General features: G+C 35.2%; 1 protein-coding gene across 2 annotated transcripts in view; it reads right to left on the bottom strand.

Moving 5' to 3' along the window:
* SKAP2 (src kinase associated phosphoprotein 2) overlaps positions 1-18,570 on the bottom strand; it is a 149,133-nt gene that overhangs the window by 100,632 nt on the left and 29,931 nt on the right. For both annotated transcript variants that reach the window (XM_073333650.2, XM_073333651.2), the window contains exon 4: positions 15,954-16,061. In XM_073333650.2, coding sequence (XP_073189751.1) covers positions 15,954-16,061 — 108 coding nt within the window. The remainder of the gene's footprint in view (positions 1-15,953; positions 16,062-18,570) is intronic.

Genomic DNA, 18,570 nt, shown 5'->3' with positions numbered 1-18,570 from the left:
TACAAAATGCCTTTTCACTTAAATTAGGAAGGATATTTTTCATATCCTGTCTAAACTGTTGTGTAGTGTTTAAAGTGCCATTTTAATGGCAGTTATATTCCACCCCAGAGGTAGCTGCATTTTTATCCTACCAAAAGTAAGGATCTCTATATACTTTGAATTGGTTATTTTGTAAACACATCAATGTTTACAAAAGACTCTATAAAAATCCATAAATAGTAACTTACCTCGCACACTGTTGAAAATATACAGTCATACATATTCCACATAACTACATCCTAATTGGTACCAAAGGATATATATGTTAGCCAGCTCAGTGTAGCCATTTCCTTGTGAATTAACAGTATACCCAGCAAGCTTCTTAACACACCACAAGAATCTCTTTTTAAAAATTGATGCTATATTTATGCCTTTTGTATATGTATATGTGTTTTGTATATGTCTATATAAAATCCTTCCAGTAAGTTACTTACAAAAATGTTTTAACATACGGTAACAGTACTACAATATAATACTATATAATTTAGCACCATGAAGGAGAATGCTCTGAGTTCTCCTCCCTTAACCCTGCATTTTCCAAGACTTCCACTCAAAAGCTTGTTTCTCTCACTAACAGAAGTTGGCCCAAGAAAAGATATTACCTCACCCACCTTGTCTCTCTAAACAGACCAGTTACGGAATACGGGTCCTATAATTTGGCCCTATAATCAAGTGAGGTATTCCCACTTCTAAAGACTTAACCATAAACATCTTATTCAGAGTATACATACTACACGTGTATAACCCAACTTGAATACTAATAATTTTCCTCCCCAATATATTTCAAAAAAGGTAAAGTTTTGAATCTATACTGAAAACATTTTTCACTTTTGCTAAAAACCCTATATGTTTAAAAATCATTAAGAAGTTGTTTTAGTGGGTTTAATGTTGACTGAAAGAAGGACATCCACTTCATACGATGGGATATATTCCTGCCTCTCCATATAAAATCACTGAACCTCTCCCCCTTTCCTGTTTTTGGCTCTGGGTTGCACTGAAGTGGCTATTAGTAAGTAAATACAGTAATGCTTATATTACCCATGCTAATATACCCCCTGGTCCCTTTATTGTGAAATGAAGATCTGACCATGCACATTCTAGGTCTGTGTTAATGCGCACACATGTTTTAATACTCCCTAAATCCCAAAATATGCAATTTTAGAAATCTGTAAAATCTATTAGAGAGACAAGGTGGGTGAGGCAATATCTTTTACTGGACCAACTTCTGTTGGTGAGAGAGAGAAACTTTTGAGCTTACAAAGAGCTCTTCTTTAGGTTGCATATGTAAAATTTATGTCACTGTAGCCACTATTTTCTTTAGTTAAAAAGCCTTTTTCAATTAGAAAACTGTGCTAGTACATAATTATTTTGGAGTTTAACGCTAATTCCATTGTAATCACAAATTTAGATAATTATGCTAATACTCTTAGATTTCAATTTTGAATAATTCAAATATATTTTGGATAAACTGTTTTTTAAAATAATCTTTATCGAATGTCCATAAATCAAAGTAGTATTTCTATCAGCTGTTCATACGTTCCTGTACAATAATTTAAACTACTGTATTTATTGTTATGCAACACTGCAGTAACCAAATCAGCAATGTATTTATGACTCCACTGTGTCATTCTGGAAACTTCTACCAGAGAAACACAGGCCAGGAATGAGAAAAGCCATTAAGCCATAAAAAAAAAGTTTGTTTTTTCCTGTCCTGGCCTCCTAAGACCATAAAACTCGATAATCTCCTTCACAAATAGTCTTTTTTCACTTGTTTCTTTACTACTGGGGTTATAAATACCTTTGTCTTCTTCTGAGTAGACACATTTTCTTCTGTAAACTCACTTCCTGTGAAGTGCTGTATTGCAATTTTTACATGCGCACATCCATTTTAACAGCATCCCAACTACTAATACACTTCTGTTAATTTTAAAAAAATCTCATGACAAATAGAACAGCTTTCACTTTATCATCATCATTTTAGTTAGATAAAATGAACCACGAGACTATCACTCTTGACTGGAAGAGGGCATATACATATCAGAATGTCTATTTCAAAATACAGTAAAACAAATTCTCTTCAGTAGACCCGAGTGTAAAAAAAAACCCAGCGCATACTATTGGCTAGGCAGTAGTAGTGTTTTTGTCATTTAAGTATGTGTATTGACAACGTTAGCAAGATTATCCATGATTTAAACTCTCACTTGTGTACACAAACTACATCAAACTTTTTCATGCAATAATGCACCTACTACAAGTTTACAAAAGACAAACATAAATTGGTGGTAGACTCTTCTGCATAGCTAAGATCTCTTTTGTAAGTCAATCAACAATAAAGTATTATTCTACCATCACAAAAGGAAAACCTTTGGAGGCAGTAGAGTTCTATGTGTTGTGCAAATGTGCAGTTGCTAAGAAGCAAATATGCCTCTCTTCTAATCAAATAGCCCAGCTCAGCAATGCTGCTGGCTTGGGGCAAGAAGTAAATTCCACCAGCCACAAACTTAGAAACAGTCTTGAATTATTTGTTGCTGACCGCTGGCTGAACCCTGTCCTGATGAGCACCATCACCATTAGCCACTTCTCTGTGTATTTCATCAACCAATAGCAATAGCAGCATGCTACAGCACAAGCTACAAGAAATTGATCAAACAGGGTAATGAGACTATTTCTTCATGGAGGTTATTTTAAATGAATATAAATATTTTCTTTCTATATAATTTGCCACAAAAGGTCACAGAACTCCCTGTGATTCTAAACAAAAATGCTATAGTATCCCCTTTACATATTTGAGTTAGTACACAGCCAACAAACAATTCTGGGCATTTCTGATGATAGCGTAAATCTTAATGAGCTGGCATCCCAGACAACTGATTAGTGGCCACTTTTTATCTACACTTTTAGTTACGGATGAAAAGTGGATATGATGCAATTTCTAAAACTCTTCATGGGAGAACATTTGCATGTAATAATATAACTAATCTATGGGATTATTTTATAACTCATAACATATGCCTTTGTACTTATAGGTATTAAAATCTGATACTACTGTAAATTACTTAGAGCTTAAAATTAAAATAAAAAATAGAAAATTAAATGTTTCTGTAGATTCTTCCTCCAACTAGACAGAGAGAAAATGAAAGTTAATTATTATAGTTTGCATCTGAATAATTTCACTGATTCAATTTAGATTCACAAATATCTGGGCAGTTATTCTTCTTCAAGGACTTCAAAAAAAGTCTTCGGGTTTGACCTTTGCAAACTGGAACAGAATTATGACATATTTCCTTCCTTTTGCCCAGTTTAAGATCTCTGCTCCGATCACCTTCAGTACAGGGCAATGTCTTCAGCAATGTTAATAACTACTTTCCACTAGTCCAGACAATTTCAAAATAACAGACGTATCAAGACAGCATATTAAAGATAATTTTTGAAAATTACCACTGCCACCTGGATGATTTTAAGAAAATGCATACAACATAGCCCACTAAAAGGAATAATTTAGACTTACGCCCAGAGACGAGAATAAGTTATTCATGTGAAACACAAAGCACTTCAATAAATGCTGATTAAAAAACAAGTGTATGCGGGACTCAAAATTAAGTTAATTTTTCCCGTTTAAAAAGAGCTTGTTCATCAAATCAGAAACAAACATAACTAGGAAAAATTTTAAACACAAATATTTAATAAGAATAAAACTAAGATTAATTTTTATTCTACTAAAAATTGTGATTAAAAGTTTTATTCTTTATTCTGTGTCTGGAACCTTTGTCATAAAAGCAGATTTCATGAAAATTTCTGAAACAGGTAATAAAGGAAAAAAAATTAAAGAATGAAGATGAGAGGCTACATTAGTACGTTTGTGCTTAGTATTTTTACCCCTCATTAAAATACACTCCACTAAACCTATCCTCTCTGTTTATTAACATTGTATATAGGTCTTGTATGACAATGAAACATATCCAGTACCAAGTCATATAAGTAACTCAGACGTTATGTTCAAATGAGCCACCAGTTTACAGAAATTTCTTTTTAATAGGAAAAAGCAAGTAACTGCTGCTCTGTAATGAAAAAGGTATCTCTGTTGCCTGGTTTATCCTAAAGTAGGAAACCTATCACAGCTGTATCACAGAAATTTAGAATTCTTGCAGTCTAGCCAAGAATTTCTTAACTAAAAATATTTCCACCAACATTTAAATGGGCAGACTGCATATTTAATTGAAGATTTAAAAAAAAATTGGAGAGAACAAGTTACTACTGTGCAGACTGCATAAAGATACTTCGACAGACTATTTTTTAACATGCAAAAAAGGAAATCCGTAACCAAACACTGTTTTTCTCAAATAAGACCCATGTTAAATCCTAACCACGTCAGGAATAAGGTAAAGGTACATAAAATTACAATGAAAAACAAACAGTTAAAAGAAAATTAACATCCGGTAGTAGAAAACATCTCATCAACTGTCCATCATTTGACAAAAATCAGTAACAGCAGCAAAGAAGCCAGCATACAACTTCTAGTGCCAAGGAGCCAGATGGCACTGCTGAAAAAATTATATCTACAGACTGACAGCTTGATCCCGTGATTACTGCCCAAGGGAGGAGAAAGAGGAAAACAAGGAGTTGTTCAGTGTGATGGAGTAAATCAATTATTACCAGCTCTCAACAGGATTTTCACATTATTTTAATAATGTGTTCTAAATATAATTCAGGTGAATGTGGGAAATTTGGAAGATTCCAAATATTTTTGGGGAAAAGAATATTGAATGAAATAAATATTTTGTTTTTTGTAAAAAAAAAAAAAAAAAAAAATCCTACTCCTATGCTGCAGGACACGGCAGATACCATCTCCATATGAGACTTTGTAATTATGTGGTAGTTAACATGTAAACTACAGAAAATTAATTTTCCAAATTATTTATTGCCTTGAAAATCCATAAATATCCTAAAGACAATCATCTGATTGCCCCCCCCCCCATAAAGTTATTTGGTACTATCTTAAGAACTGGAAATATACAAAATAATAAACTGATTATTTTAAATAAACCATGACTAAACAGTAATTACCATATTGCCAAAATATCGCAAAAACATTTTGAGCTAAGACATACATTTATAATCTTTGCAATAATAAACTGATTTTTTCAAGACTATGATTGAAAAAAGTAAACTCCTCCAAATCCCAGTATTAGAATTAACAGGCAAGGAAAAAGGTCATTCCATTTCTGACCTACTATAAAAAAACATGCCACTTAAAACTTAAGATAAAATAATTTTGCCTTTTTTTTTTTAACCTTGAATAAGCATATGGCAAAAGAAATCCTAAACCACTGGTCAGAATGTAAGAATTTTTGCTTGTTTTTTTCCCTCTTGAAAAGCAATAAGGGTGAAATTTTGCCTTGCTGAAGTCAATGGCAACACTCTCTTTCCTAAATAAAGGAATTGGTTAGTCTCTAAGGTGCCACAAGTACTCCTTTTCTCTTTCCTATGTAATTGTAATAGTGACATTAATTTCCTGTGCCCATGCTTAAGAAGCAAAGTGACTTATCTGTGATCAACAAGATAATGGACCATCCCATTTCACCTACTTTCTCCATCAGACTCTATTCCTATTCTTGGTCCCTTCTTCCTGTTAGTCTCTTCCTATCAGGTTTTTTCTCTTTTTCCACATTATTGTATACCTGGTTCACTCATTCCTCTGCCCTTATCTCAGCCCCCTCCACCAAACTCCTTCAACACCCCCTACCCTCATCCCTTGCTTCTTGGATGGATTAGTGGGTAGAGCACAGGTGGCAGTCAGAGGTACATAAATACAATTTATCACATGGCTCCAGAATTAATCACATTGCTATAACACCACAATATTGGTTATATTCTAGAAATCTGGTGTGTGTTCATACATGTGTTAACACATACACAGAAATTCAGAACTATACTGCGCCAGGTATCAAACAAAAAGTCATTTCTTATCCTAACTAGGACATCTCCTGAGAGTTATGTTCCCAGGCTATGATGCCCTTACCATGAAATATGGCTTTAAGCTTAGATGGACCGGGGAGCATCAGGGAGTGAACAGCAGGAGAATCTTCTTCACTTCCACATTTCTTCTCTAATTCCTCACTGGAAAAAAAGGCTGTATATTGACTACCTCAGCCAGGAGGACAGGAAAGGCTAGACTGGACTGGTGGAAGGGAGGATTAAAAGAGGTACAAGAGGAACTCCTTTTTTACCAGGGTCAAAATAACGGGCGTTTCCAGATACTGCCAGCTCAGAAGGCTAAGCTAAAATCCTCAAATGGTATTACAATGTGTTCTCTTAACAATGGACAACAGGCCTTAACCAAAATGACTTTTTAACCAAAAATACTATAGTAAATTAAGTAAACTAATTTTAAAACCCTGAAGGGAAAAAAAAGTGGTCTCAGAAGCCATTAAGTTCTACTTGGACACCCTCTCCTATCTGTAAATTATCTGATTGGTACCAACAAAGAATCCCACTAAAGAGGAAGTCAGTAAGGGAGAATGCACAGTGAAATCCCCAGGGAAAGTTGGCTTCCTGGTATAATTTCATAAATGGTAAATGGTGCATCCAACTCCACCTCTTGGATGGGTAATCAGTGTGGTGGAAGAATAAGGTTTGACTTCACTCCCCTTTAATAAACCATTCTGTGTCAGGGCTCCCCTGCTCTTCCATTCAAATTCCTTCTCAACACTCAAATGTTAACCTATTGTCAGTCAAATGCTGCCAACTTATTATTTAATTCAAAAAGATCAAATCACTAAGTTAACACCATCCATAAAGGTCGCTATGTGTTTGGGTCCAGTCTTTGTCTGTCTGCATTGCATGCTGCTCCAGGTGGTCCTTGATCTTTTACTTGTACAACATCAAATATTGTGTGCACTTATACAATAAGCAATAACAAAATTAGATACAAAAATAGGAATGTGGGAACATTCTGTTAATTAATGCTGACATCACAATATATACCAAGGTGTTAACCTCCAAATATACACATAATCATACATGCTTGGTAACCAACTCAGATAAGCACCCATCCAAACCTTTCTATAGGTTCTGAAATACAAGGGGTTTATACCAGGTTTTTTTAGTTGCATGTGCCCAGGTACTTCTAGACTTCAGACAGGGCATGAAGCAACAAAATACCATATGGAAAGTTATTTTATGTATTTCTGACCTAATCAGACGCAAGAAGCACTGAAATAATCATGAAAACCTTGTTTTCACAAGTTATTAGGCCAACTTTATAAACCCAAGATTCAGATAAGTTTTGGATATACACATCTACACTTTTGTGTGGTTATTCAATCCAAACCAAAACTCTAACTCAAATCTTCTTAATCACTATATAATACACACGTAAGTGCGCTGTTATGAAGTAAGGTATGTTAAGGGAAGAAGTGAAATGCACAGTATGTCCTCAAGTCTAACTCACATGCAGGAGCGCTCAGAAGGTCTGCCACATTACCTAAACAAAAATTATGGGCTTTCCACAATCAGTTGATTCCAGCTTTAATTGCCCTCCAAGCAGATGACTGATGTGACTCCTTCCCCAATGTCTGGTAAGGAGATGTCAATCTCCGACTATCTTGTTTCCTCTTTGATGGGTGTGAACCTGGAGAGGCCCAGGTATTGCTACTTCCCATCTTCCCCAGGCAACATTAGAAGGCTTAAGAAGTGACTATATAATCACTCCAATCAAAGCAGCAGAAGACAGACCTGCTTCCCTACACCGCCAGATGATAGTAAGGAGCAGCAGACTCCACTCCTCCAGTATCCCAGAATGCTAGGGGAGCAGTAAGCTATTGGACCAGCTCACCAACTGGAAAAGTACTAAACAATTCCCCACACCAGGATGCCACTGTGGGGAGTGGCAGTGCTTTATCATCAACTACCCCAACACCATCTCTGCTCAATTCCAGAAGGGAGAGAGGTCAGGAGCAGCATGGGAATTGACCTTCAATTACCGCTTGGTGGAGAGAAGAGGGAGCAAGAGGATGGACATTCATTCCACTGCAGAGGGCCTTCAGCTCCTATGCACCACTTAAGCACAGAATCTATAATGAACAAGCTTCCATGGCCCAATAAAAAGGCCACCACTAATTTAGAGGAAAAAACTTCTCTGGTTTATTTTACTTCAATTACTATAAAAAAAAAACAGATATACGAAAACATGAAGACAGAATGGTAAGCAGTAATACAATGTGATTAATTTCCACAAAGACTAAATCAAAAACATACACATTGCTGCATTTTATTCTTCAATGACATTGTTCTATATTTCAGAAAAAAAATATCCTAGGATTAAAAAAAGGACATAAGAAGTGCTACTACAACTAAAATGGGGTATGCAGTTATTTAAAATTTGAATATTATATTTGGACATTGGTGGAATCTGGCTGTCTTACTTGTGCTGAATACCTCAAACAATGTGGCAAATATCAAATAACCATAAGCAGCAAGCCCAGTGTCACTTTTTCCACAAAGGGAGGGTAAATGTTAAGGGACAGGGGGTTATATTTGATCAAGCATTTTAAAAATGATACATAAAAATGCAAATGATTTAGAACCATCAAACTATGCACATTGGTAGTAACCATATGGTATCACCACTAACCAGTAGAAAGGAAAAGACTGTTACATTCACTTTTTGCAGTTTGCCTTTAACTATATTGTAATCTCCTTATGACATGGACCATGTCTGCCCGGCTATTTGTAGAACACGTAGAACAATAGGGCCCTAATCATGACTGGGGCCTTTGAGCACTACCACAAAATAAATAAGAAATTATTACAGAAAATTCAAAGTAATGTATGTGATGACTTCTTTATTGGTCATCCCAATAAAGTCAATATAGCCCTAGGATGAGGTAGCATGACAGTTTAAAATAATGTATATAATTTAGCTTTCCAAGGCTACATTGGACCCTTTACTTATACTAGAATCTCCCTCCTTTAAGTCTTTTTTAATCCAACAGGTGGGTGATTTAACACTGAAATAATCATCTTTTTCATATATGTAAGTTTGGTGAGGGGCAAAAGACCCAATGCCACTTCTGCTTCTTCAACATCCGGGGTAAAATCTTAGCTTCACTGGAAGTTTTGCCACTGACTTCAATGGGGCCACCAGCACTTATTCCATGACCAGATTTATTTTTCTAACATCTCTCTCCAACAGGATGTTGCTTTAGTTAGGGATTTCAGTTTATGAAGTGTTTTCTTTTAGTATGTTAACCTCCTCTTCAGCATTTTGTACTTTCCAGTCTGTTTCATCCACCCACTTGTCAAAGATTTTTAATTTGGATAGACACCGTCTCAAATATTCCTTTCTAGGGAAAACACAGAGGGCCTTAGGTCCACAATCTGTTCACAAATGCCATAGCTTAACTAATTCCTTTCTGGCACAGCTCTGAAGCCCTTAGCATAGTGCAGGCAGCATGGGCCTGATTCAACTCCCACTGAAGTCAATGAGAGTCTGAGATTGATATTCTCCTGTTTAATTAGTATATTCATCTCAAAACTTCTTAGACTCACAGGGCATTGCAAGTAATACATTTGATAGTCCTATTAACTTTTTTGCCCGGAAGTCCTCAGAAATACAGAATCGCATAGCATTATACCTAGCAATACATAATCATTTCTCCAGAACACAGCGTCTGTGGCAGACATTGCAAAATGGTCTAATATCCTCTTCAACACAAGCATATAAATGCTACTATTTAATACCTACACGTATCATGGATAATAAGCTAAAGATTTATATTTTAGTCACAATTCAGACAACAGCTCTCTCAGAAAACAAAATTATTGGATCATACTTAAGTGGTACCATCATTCGCCATTTCTGAAGAAGCTGGAGGGGGAACACCCTCTCCTACCCTATTTTTTCATCTCCCACAGTGAAGAGAAAGATGATCTTCCCAATTTATTCCCTCCTTTCAACGGACAAGAGTAATGGTATGGGTGGAGGGGATCATCCCCTCTTACTTGTCATACAAAGCAACAGAGAGCAACTTCTCCGAACTCACATACACACCAAAAGAAGGGAGTAGCCTCTCCGAGAAAACCCCTCCTGAAGAAAACAAGGCTATGTCTACACCACAGCTTATGTTGGCATAACTTATGTCACTCAGTGAGGTGAATAAATCAGCACCTGAACGACATAAATTCCCCGACATAAGCACCAGTGTGGACAGTGCTGTTGGCGGGAGAGCTTCTCCGGCCAACAAAGCTACCACCGCTTGCAGAGGCTGGCGTAATTAAGCAGATGGGAGAGGTGCACCACTGTAAACTCTCTAGTGTAGACATACCCTAATTAAGGGGTTGTTCAAAGCAAAATTTTCCCCCAATTGGAGTACAGAGTCAGGGGCAGACACACCCACACACCCTCTGCTCACTTGAGAAAAGAAGGCCTATCAGGCCCCGCTCATTTCCCTTTGCTTTTCTGAACTGTGATCTTTCAAATTGTGCCAATCAACCTGAAATAATCAAATGGGAAGAAGAACAAGAATATACTTTTTTTTTTCTTTGTAGGAGGACTACTCTGGGTAGGTGGAATAACAAGTTAAGGAGGAATGCTCCAAGCTAAGAGCATAACAATCATTCTGTCTCCACAATTGTAAACCTGATAACTAATCCATCAGAACAACAGCTGGTAAACTCCCACTGCTTTCCTTCCCCAGGAGGACCAATCATCATCTGAACACCAGTCTGATGAAGGTACTAAAATAGTGCCAATAAAGATCTTCTAAGGGAAAAGAGGATAGAAAAATCTTAACTGTATTTTCTATTCTCCAACCCTTGTTAAACCAGTTACTAATATTGTATTATTTAAAGCAGCCCTATTATGGAAGACAGTTTTCTGCTAAATAGAGTTCCCAGAAAACAAACTCAGTGGGAACAGAGTTAAAAGAAAAAAGGAAAATACATTAATGTACATCGTACATTTGAGTTCTCTACATTTATCATCTTCCATTGTGAAGGTATTATAAGTCTCTTTATCTAAAAATGCTCCCATAACTATGTTATGGGGGGGAAATTAAACAACTGTGACCTGTAAATCAGACCCTACCATTCAAAATAAAATATAAAAACATTAAAGGGTATCATTTTTCATTCTCACTTTCACAGTCTAAAATGCCATATAATATCGAAATAGAGAAGCATTATACCACAAGTAAAATAGTCATCCCAAATCCAGAAAATTAGACTGACTCAAGTGTGGATTTTAGAATTTTTACACTTAGCACCAAGAGTTTTATATTCTAGTAGGGGAGAAACTTGTTGGCTTTTTTCAGCAAAAATATTCAGTAAAGCACATTGGTTACTCTCCACTACCTTACCCTGTCTCCAACACTGTCAGAATCTATTCTGACAAAAAACAAAACAAAAAAACCCACAACACACCCATTCAGTTTATTCATCACCAGCCACACATTTCCTACTCTGTTCTTGTTTTCCAGCTCAAATTGATTTTTCTAGGACAGGACTATTGCACTATTTAAGGTTCTTCAATTAAAATGGCATATTTTATTCATGATTATATCCAAATACTACAATTATGAGGACCACGTAGAGTACTTAGATTAGACACATTTTCAATATTTCTTTCAGCCTCCTGCACTTCAAGGCAACATTTCTAGATTGTCATCCACAGAAATGACTATGGTCTAAATTGCTTCAAATGTTACCAAAATCCATTGAGATCTTTTTAAACCTAACATTGATTGAGAGATCAGGTTCATGCCCCCTGAAGATGTGAAGCTAAATGTAGACAGATCTGCTTCCAGGCTTGAAAGTGCATTTTCACACCTTTGCGCACCCCCTAATGTAATTTCAGGTAGTTTGAAGCATTACCACCTCCACCAGGGACAAACAAATGAAGGAAGTGTCCCAGAAGAACATTTACTTCATCTGAACTGAACAAGCAAGTCATCATGCAATAGAAAAAAGTGAAATCAGGGTTTTGTTTTAAAAAAATTGAACAGTTTATCTATAGATTCCCTTACCAAAAATATAAAAGATTAAAATTTTAAACAGCCTGAGGTACTTTAGTAGTTTTCAAATGGCGCTGAACTAATTTTTTTTTTAAATTAATTAAAAAAAAAAAAAACCCACACACCACCTTTGATATTGACTTTTCCCCCTTTGGTGACCCAGTACAAGGAACAAACCATTTCCTGTCAATTAAATGGTTTCCTTTTTTATTTTTTAAGGCACTATCATCTAAAGTTGGTGATAATTTTTTTTTAACCATAACCATAAATCACAGACTTACTATTTTGATTTGTAAGTATTTTAACATGTCTTGGTTTCCCCTTTTGTAACTCAGCTCGAGGTTTATTTCCTAACACAACCAAATTCCAAAACAGACGTAAGGAGAGTAAGAAATTACAAGCAATATTGTCATACAACATACTATAGAAAAACAGGTCATTTAAGTTACAAGAAACCTAGTCATCAATAAATGAAAAAAAAAAAATCCTACTCAAAAATCAATTATTTCGAGTCCTTTGTATAGAGTAGTAGTACACCTTTCAGGCAACTGGTATTAATGAGAAGACATGACTATAGAATCTCCATCTGTTTTTCTGACAAAGCTGTGACTACTCCAGTCTCTCATTGAAATTCCATTAATCTGGTGCACCAGGGTCCGATGCGAAAATCAAAACTCCATCTAACCCATTATCAGCTCACAATAACCTACAAGTGAACTCTGCCTGTTAGCACACAGCAAGTTATGATTTTGTTATCAGTCAGCCTGTGAGCCAATAAAAAAAAAAAATCAGGTTAGGAACACAGTGCCTGGCAGGGATTTTTGTTTTGGTTTGGTTTTGGGGGTGCTTTTTTTTTTTGTTATTTTATTTTTTTAATCCTTTTTCAGTTTCTGTAGGGTGTCTGAACCATGTAAGCCTATGCATTATTCTCCTTCGTTGTGATTTAATTGCTGCCAGCAATCAAGTCAAAGCATCACTGAAGTGTGCTTGAATTTCATTAGAAGATATAACTTATGCTACTTTCCTACAGTACCTAATAAACCATAAAGAAACCAAAACACATATGGCTTGAGGGAATAACTGGAAAATTAGGTGGCCATTTGGGAACTGAGTGAACTTTTGAACCAGAGGAACAGAGAAAAAGAAATATTAAAAGGAAAGACAGACTTAGAATGCACACAGAGATGTGGGGATTTGACCTTTTCAGTACCTAGAAAATTACATTAGCATTATGAAAAATACATATCATGTTTAGAGTTTATAATCCATCAAAGTTTAGATACTTTGTTAGTGCCTACCATAAGGTAAAAGTCAAAAGGACAAAGAAACAATCAGATTTGACAAAAGGCCTTTTGGTGACCTGGACTAATTTAGTTATACCGTACTTATTGTTAAATGGATTATCTCTCCTGTAATTAATATAACATTAGATAAAGGTCTCTCACACAAAAAACAGGAGTTTAGAATGATTGCAGAGTACGTATGATAGCCCTCTAGACAGTTACAGACAATTATTAGTATAACTTCGCAATTATATTTTAGAGGAATACTGAGAAATCTGACCTTAGTATTTATAGAAAACATACAAGTCTTAAATTCTTTATTGTAAGGTTTAACCATATAAACCTAATAATTTTGCATTACATAATCATTTAAGTACAGTAGAAGAAGAATGACCCTTGAAGTTAAATGGAGAATATTTCTGAATTTCAGTTAGGCTCCTAATTCCATACTTAATAAGCCATGATCCTGCAACTGGATGAGTACAATGAGATTCTTACACCTGCATGGACCTCAGTTTAAGTAAACCGGGATCAGCACAGGATCATGCGATTAAGTTACAGGATTGCAGCTTTAGGGTCCTAAATATAAGTATAAGTAGGCTGGTTTCTGAAAGTACTGAGCACCCACAAATCTATTTGTGTCAATGAGACCTGAAGGCACTCAGCACCATTCAAAATCAGGCCACCTATTTAAGTACCTAAACACAATTTGGGAGCCTAAGTCTAGGCAACTAGATTTGAAAATATTGGTCTACATTTTGAAATTCAAATGTCTTTAAAATGACCGACTGCACACAAACTAAACAAAAATGACTCAAGGAAATCATCAATATTTATGGACCAATTCCACCATCTTTACTCACTTCTGACTCAGGATCTCCCATAGGATTTGGCCAAAAGGGACAACAGTACAAAGTTTCATCATTTTAGATTATATTATCTTGTACTAGTTGTATTTTTATCCTACGTTATATCTAATTATCTAAGGATTTTGTAAATTGGCTATTATAGTGGTATCTATGCGCTTTATCTAGTCATTACAACATCCAAAAGAGGCTAAATTAATTATCTGTATGTCCAAATAAATATGATACTTAATATATTTAGGCATCAGCATTGTTCAGTAATTAATTATTCAGTTTTGTCAACAAAACTGCTATCTTTTTCTTAATAATGCACAACTTCAGAAAAAAATATATAGCTTCATTTTCTCTAAAAATTATCTGAATATTTGAGACATATATCCTTTGTAGTAGCTTTAAGCTCAACATATCATAAGCTATAACCACAAAAAGGTATTTTAATAAAATCTGTAAGTACAAAAAATGGAAACTTTGTTCGTACTTTGGAAAACTAATTTAGATTTTATATAAGCCATGCCTTGTTTGGCTAATAATTATAATATGAACTGAAAACAAAGTTTATTTTTTCTCTTTTAATAAAATTTCTACATTTGCTAAAATGAAGAACAAGATCAACTTAAAAAGTATGTGATTATTGTTGTACATTTTAACAAAGTTGTGTGTATAAAGAAAATGTTGTTATTCAGAATCAGTGGTTAGAAGGTTTATCACTTATGCATGTACTTGACTTATCCCTGTTCTGCAATAGACATAATTTTATACCTCATAAAAGCAATTTATGTTTCCAAAGGGAATAATCTGGGTAACATAAAATGTGAAGTGCTATGTTGCGGGAAGCATATTTTCATTCAGCAATGGTATTCTGAGATGGAGCTGCACAGTTTGATCATCATATCATGGCAGAAAACATCATTCACTTCTAACTTTCAGTGCCACAAATTAATATACATAGTTAATTCATTTCTATATGTATTTAATTTATAACCATATATTACCCATACAAGATTTTTTATATTGTGTATAAAAATAAATGGACCTCAAAAAATGGAAGCTATGGTAAAGCAAGCTTAACTCTTGCAATATTCAGTTGTTCATATCTTCATTAAATGTAATGCCAAATTTGGTTGTTTATATACTTTTGAACACAGGATAAAACAATATGAAAACAACTATGGAACCAAGGGTTTTTTTTTAAAATGGGAAGTCAAACTAAACATTTATATAAAGAAAACAATCTACATAAGACAGTCTTAATGTGAGGAAGCATTGTAGGAATAATTAATTTAATATTTTATGAACTCGTTCTGCATTAAGTTTAAAGAAAAATATCAATCAATTAAACTGTTTCATTATTTATAAGATAAATAATACAGCAAGCCATTAAGTAGCACAATAAAATTAAGCAAGAATCTGATAATGTTGAATTAACAATTTGTTACTACGAATATTCACATACTGCTTTACCCACTGATCTATCTTTAAAAAAAATTCTACAAAAGAGTTTTCATTATGAAAAAATATGTGAGTAAAAACAGTGTGCACTTATGACAGGTTCACTGTGCTTTTAGCACCACTAGAGAGAGCTCTTCAGTTCCTTAAAGGTTCTTGTAAAGGTAAGAGAACTGTCCAGCTGTCTGCTGATGCCTGTTTATCTGCTTTCCAACCATAACATCACCCTAATCAAAAGGAATCAGACTGCATGGGTTTGTAGCAAACTGGCAAATCTAGTGCATTTTAAGATAAACAGAGTCACATACCATCAGAGGGAGCTTCATCCTCTTTATCATATCGGTCAGATGCTAATGAGAGATTATCAGGAGGTGAAGGGAAAGAGCCCTCAGACTCTTCCTCATCTTCCAATTCTCCTGCAAGAGTCAAACAGATACCATTTGTTAATAACTGTCTCCTTCTGACATAAACAGAATGCATTTTGAAAGCAGAGATGTAGCAATTCTTTGTTAATAAGAAAGAATGATGTCAAGTCATATTTTAAATTAAACTGAACAAATTCAGTGTCCTATTGTTCTCTTAATTTCACTTTATGTACTTCCGAATACTAGAGTATGGCTGTGCACACCGGTGCTCCAAAGCTACATTCTAATTGGCCAAGTGGGTCTTTTTAATGTCATATTAACGAACCCCCTCCCAACGGTGCACAGCTGGAACCTCATCAGTTAATAAATAAATAAATAAATAAAACCATGCCACACACCAAAAGCGTGGGTGAGGGGAGAAACTAACAAGAAACGAAAGGCAGACAGCCTGAGGATAAAGGGAAAAGAGAACATATTTGGGGAAGAAAGGGAAATTCTTCGACTGTCTCCTTCGCAAAAAGTGCCAAACTGCATTTTCAGCAACATTTTGTGTACTTCAAGTTTTCAATTTGCTTTCTCCTCAACTACAAACTACTTTTCAAAGTGTAAGGATACATCCTTCCACTTAAAAGTATTTTTAAAGGTAGTGTTTCATTTTCCTCTTGAAATAAAAAATGGAGTCACACATAAATAGCACTCAGTTACAACTGTGTGTGTATAGCACAGTAATCTATAGGTGTGCTTCTCGGGGAACTAAGGGCCTCAGATACACCTGAGGTATGCATCAATAGCTGACTAATGTACATGTCATGTTGGGTCTTACTGCTATAATGAGGGGAAATGGAAGCGGGAGGGGGAAGTATTACATGCAGCTTTCATTTTCATTATGCAAAATGAATTCTCCTTCTCAAAATGTGGTATATGTCTAAAAATATACCAACTATGCAAAGAAAAGGAGAAAAGTTACACATATCAGAGAACGTAGAAAAAGGAGAGCGCTTTTCTTTCAAAAACTGTTTATATCTTACAAAAATTGAGTGGTTAAAGTTGAAGCTGTCAGGCTTAAAAACTTACCCATGCAGAAAAGCAATCTGAGTACAAATAGAAACACGGTCACCCTGTGTGTGAGAACATGTATTTGTGTACCCATGCTTTGTGTTGAAAAGACAGTAATTGAAATACGTAACACTAAGAAAATATACCATAGACACTGAAATAGAGGGGGAACTAACTTGGAAGATATTTGAGACTATATTAAGCCAGATCTTTTGTTTTTGTGTTTAAACCAAGTGCTTTGTAGTTCACACTACAGGCTGAAATGCAGTCTTTAACCCACCCAATTGTGCCTGGGAATTGTAGCTTATTTTGGTATCATAGATCACGCAATACTCTGGAGCTCCAAAGAAAAACACATCTACAATGCTTAAGTTTATGCATGACAAAATGATTTAAGAGTAGAATCAGCCTTAATTCTCAGTTTCCTGGCTTTATGGGGTTGAGAGATTTAAGAGTCTGTGCTGTTAACATATAGGGATATTACTCCCTGAAGTTTTATACATCAAAAGTATAATAAGCCTTTTTGTTAATTCTGTGGGGTCTTCTGTATCTTTGGACAAGGCCTAGTAATCCTTTCCCTACTTTTAATCTTCTCACAGCCAGACCCTGATGTATCAAAGCCAATATTCTACTGACCGAGGAAGACTGGAACAGACTGCATTTGAAGCTATCAATGCTACTCCTTAACCAGTCAGAGGAGTCAGTGTCGAGCAGCACAAACCATTTTCTCCCCTCCGCAGGTGCTAAGTGCCTGCGAATACATCTGAAAAGCATAAATAAATTAAAGGAAAGTGTTCAACTTGTATTTACGTAATAGAAAGCTGCACTACCAAGCAACAATGGGCATCAGGTAAATGTATCCAATACAATTTGAAGACATAATTGAAAGCATTACAGCCTAATCAGACATCTAAACGCAAAGCATGCTCAAACGAATTGTCTACAGACTCATTAACTGGCAACCATTCCATTACAATCACACATAATGTCAGTAGTGCCTTGAGCCTATGCCAATGACAACAGCATAAATTTTGCATCTCATTTCTGTGGTCATAAAATTAATGATCAGTTTTAAAATACTTCTTTGTAAAAGTTATTGCACAAAGAAAAGACATGAATGTGCCCCTGTTATATAGTCATGAGGATAATTAAGGAGTTGATGTTCATTAATATGGTTTCTTGTTTCCCCAGAACAGCATTTGATTTATCCTGGAACTTTTTTTTTTTAAGTTTAATTAATGATATATCATTAACAGTTATATAAAAATAAGTCCTATTCTCTCATTTCTGCAGTTTAACTCACCACTTAGGTTTGACCACAGAATCAATATTTTGATTTGCCCACAATAAAAAGGTATTGTACCTGATCTTTTCTTATTAAACACCATCTCTTCAATTACAGTATATTAATTTATTGATGTTCCGAAAGAGCACATATTAAGGGGGTAAGTGTGCAGAATGGTAAGTGGGGAATTAGACACTTAACTGTTATGTTAACAAGGGC

Source organism: Lepidochelys kempii, chromosome 2 (assembly GCF_965140285.1).
Source record: "Lepidochelys kempii isolate rLepKem1 chromosome 2, rLepKem1.hap1, whole genome shotgun sequence".
Taxonomy (NCBI): domain Eukaryota; kingdom Metazoa; phylum Chordata; order Testudines; family Cheloniidae; genus Lepidochelys; species Lepidochelys kempii.
Note: the sequence above shows the minus strand (reverse complement) of the source record. Positions and strands in the feature narration are given on the sequence as shown.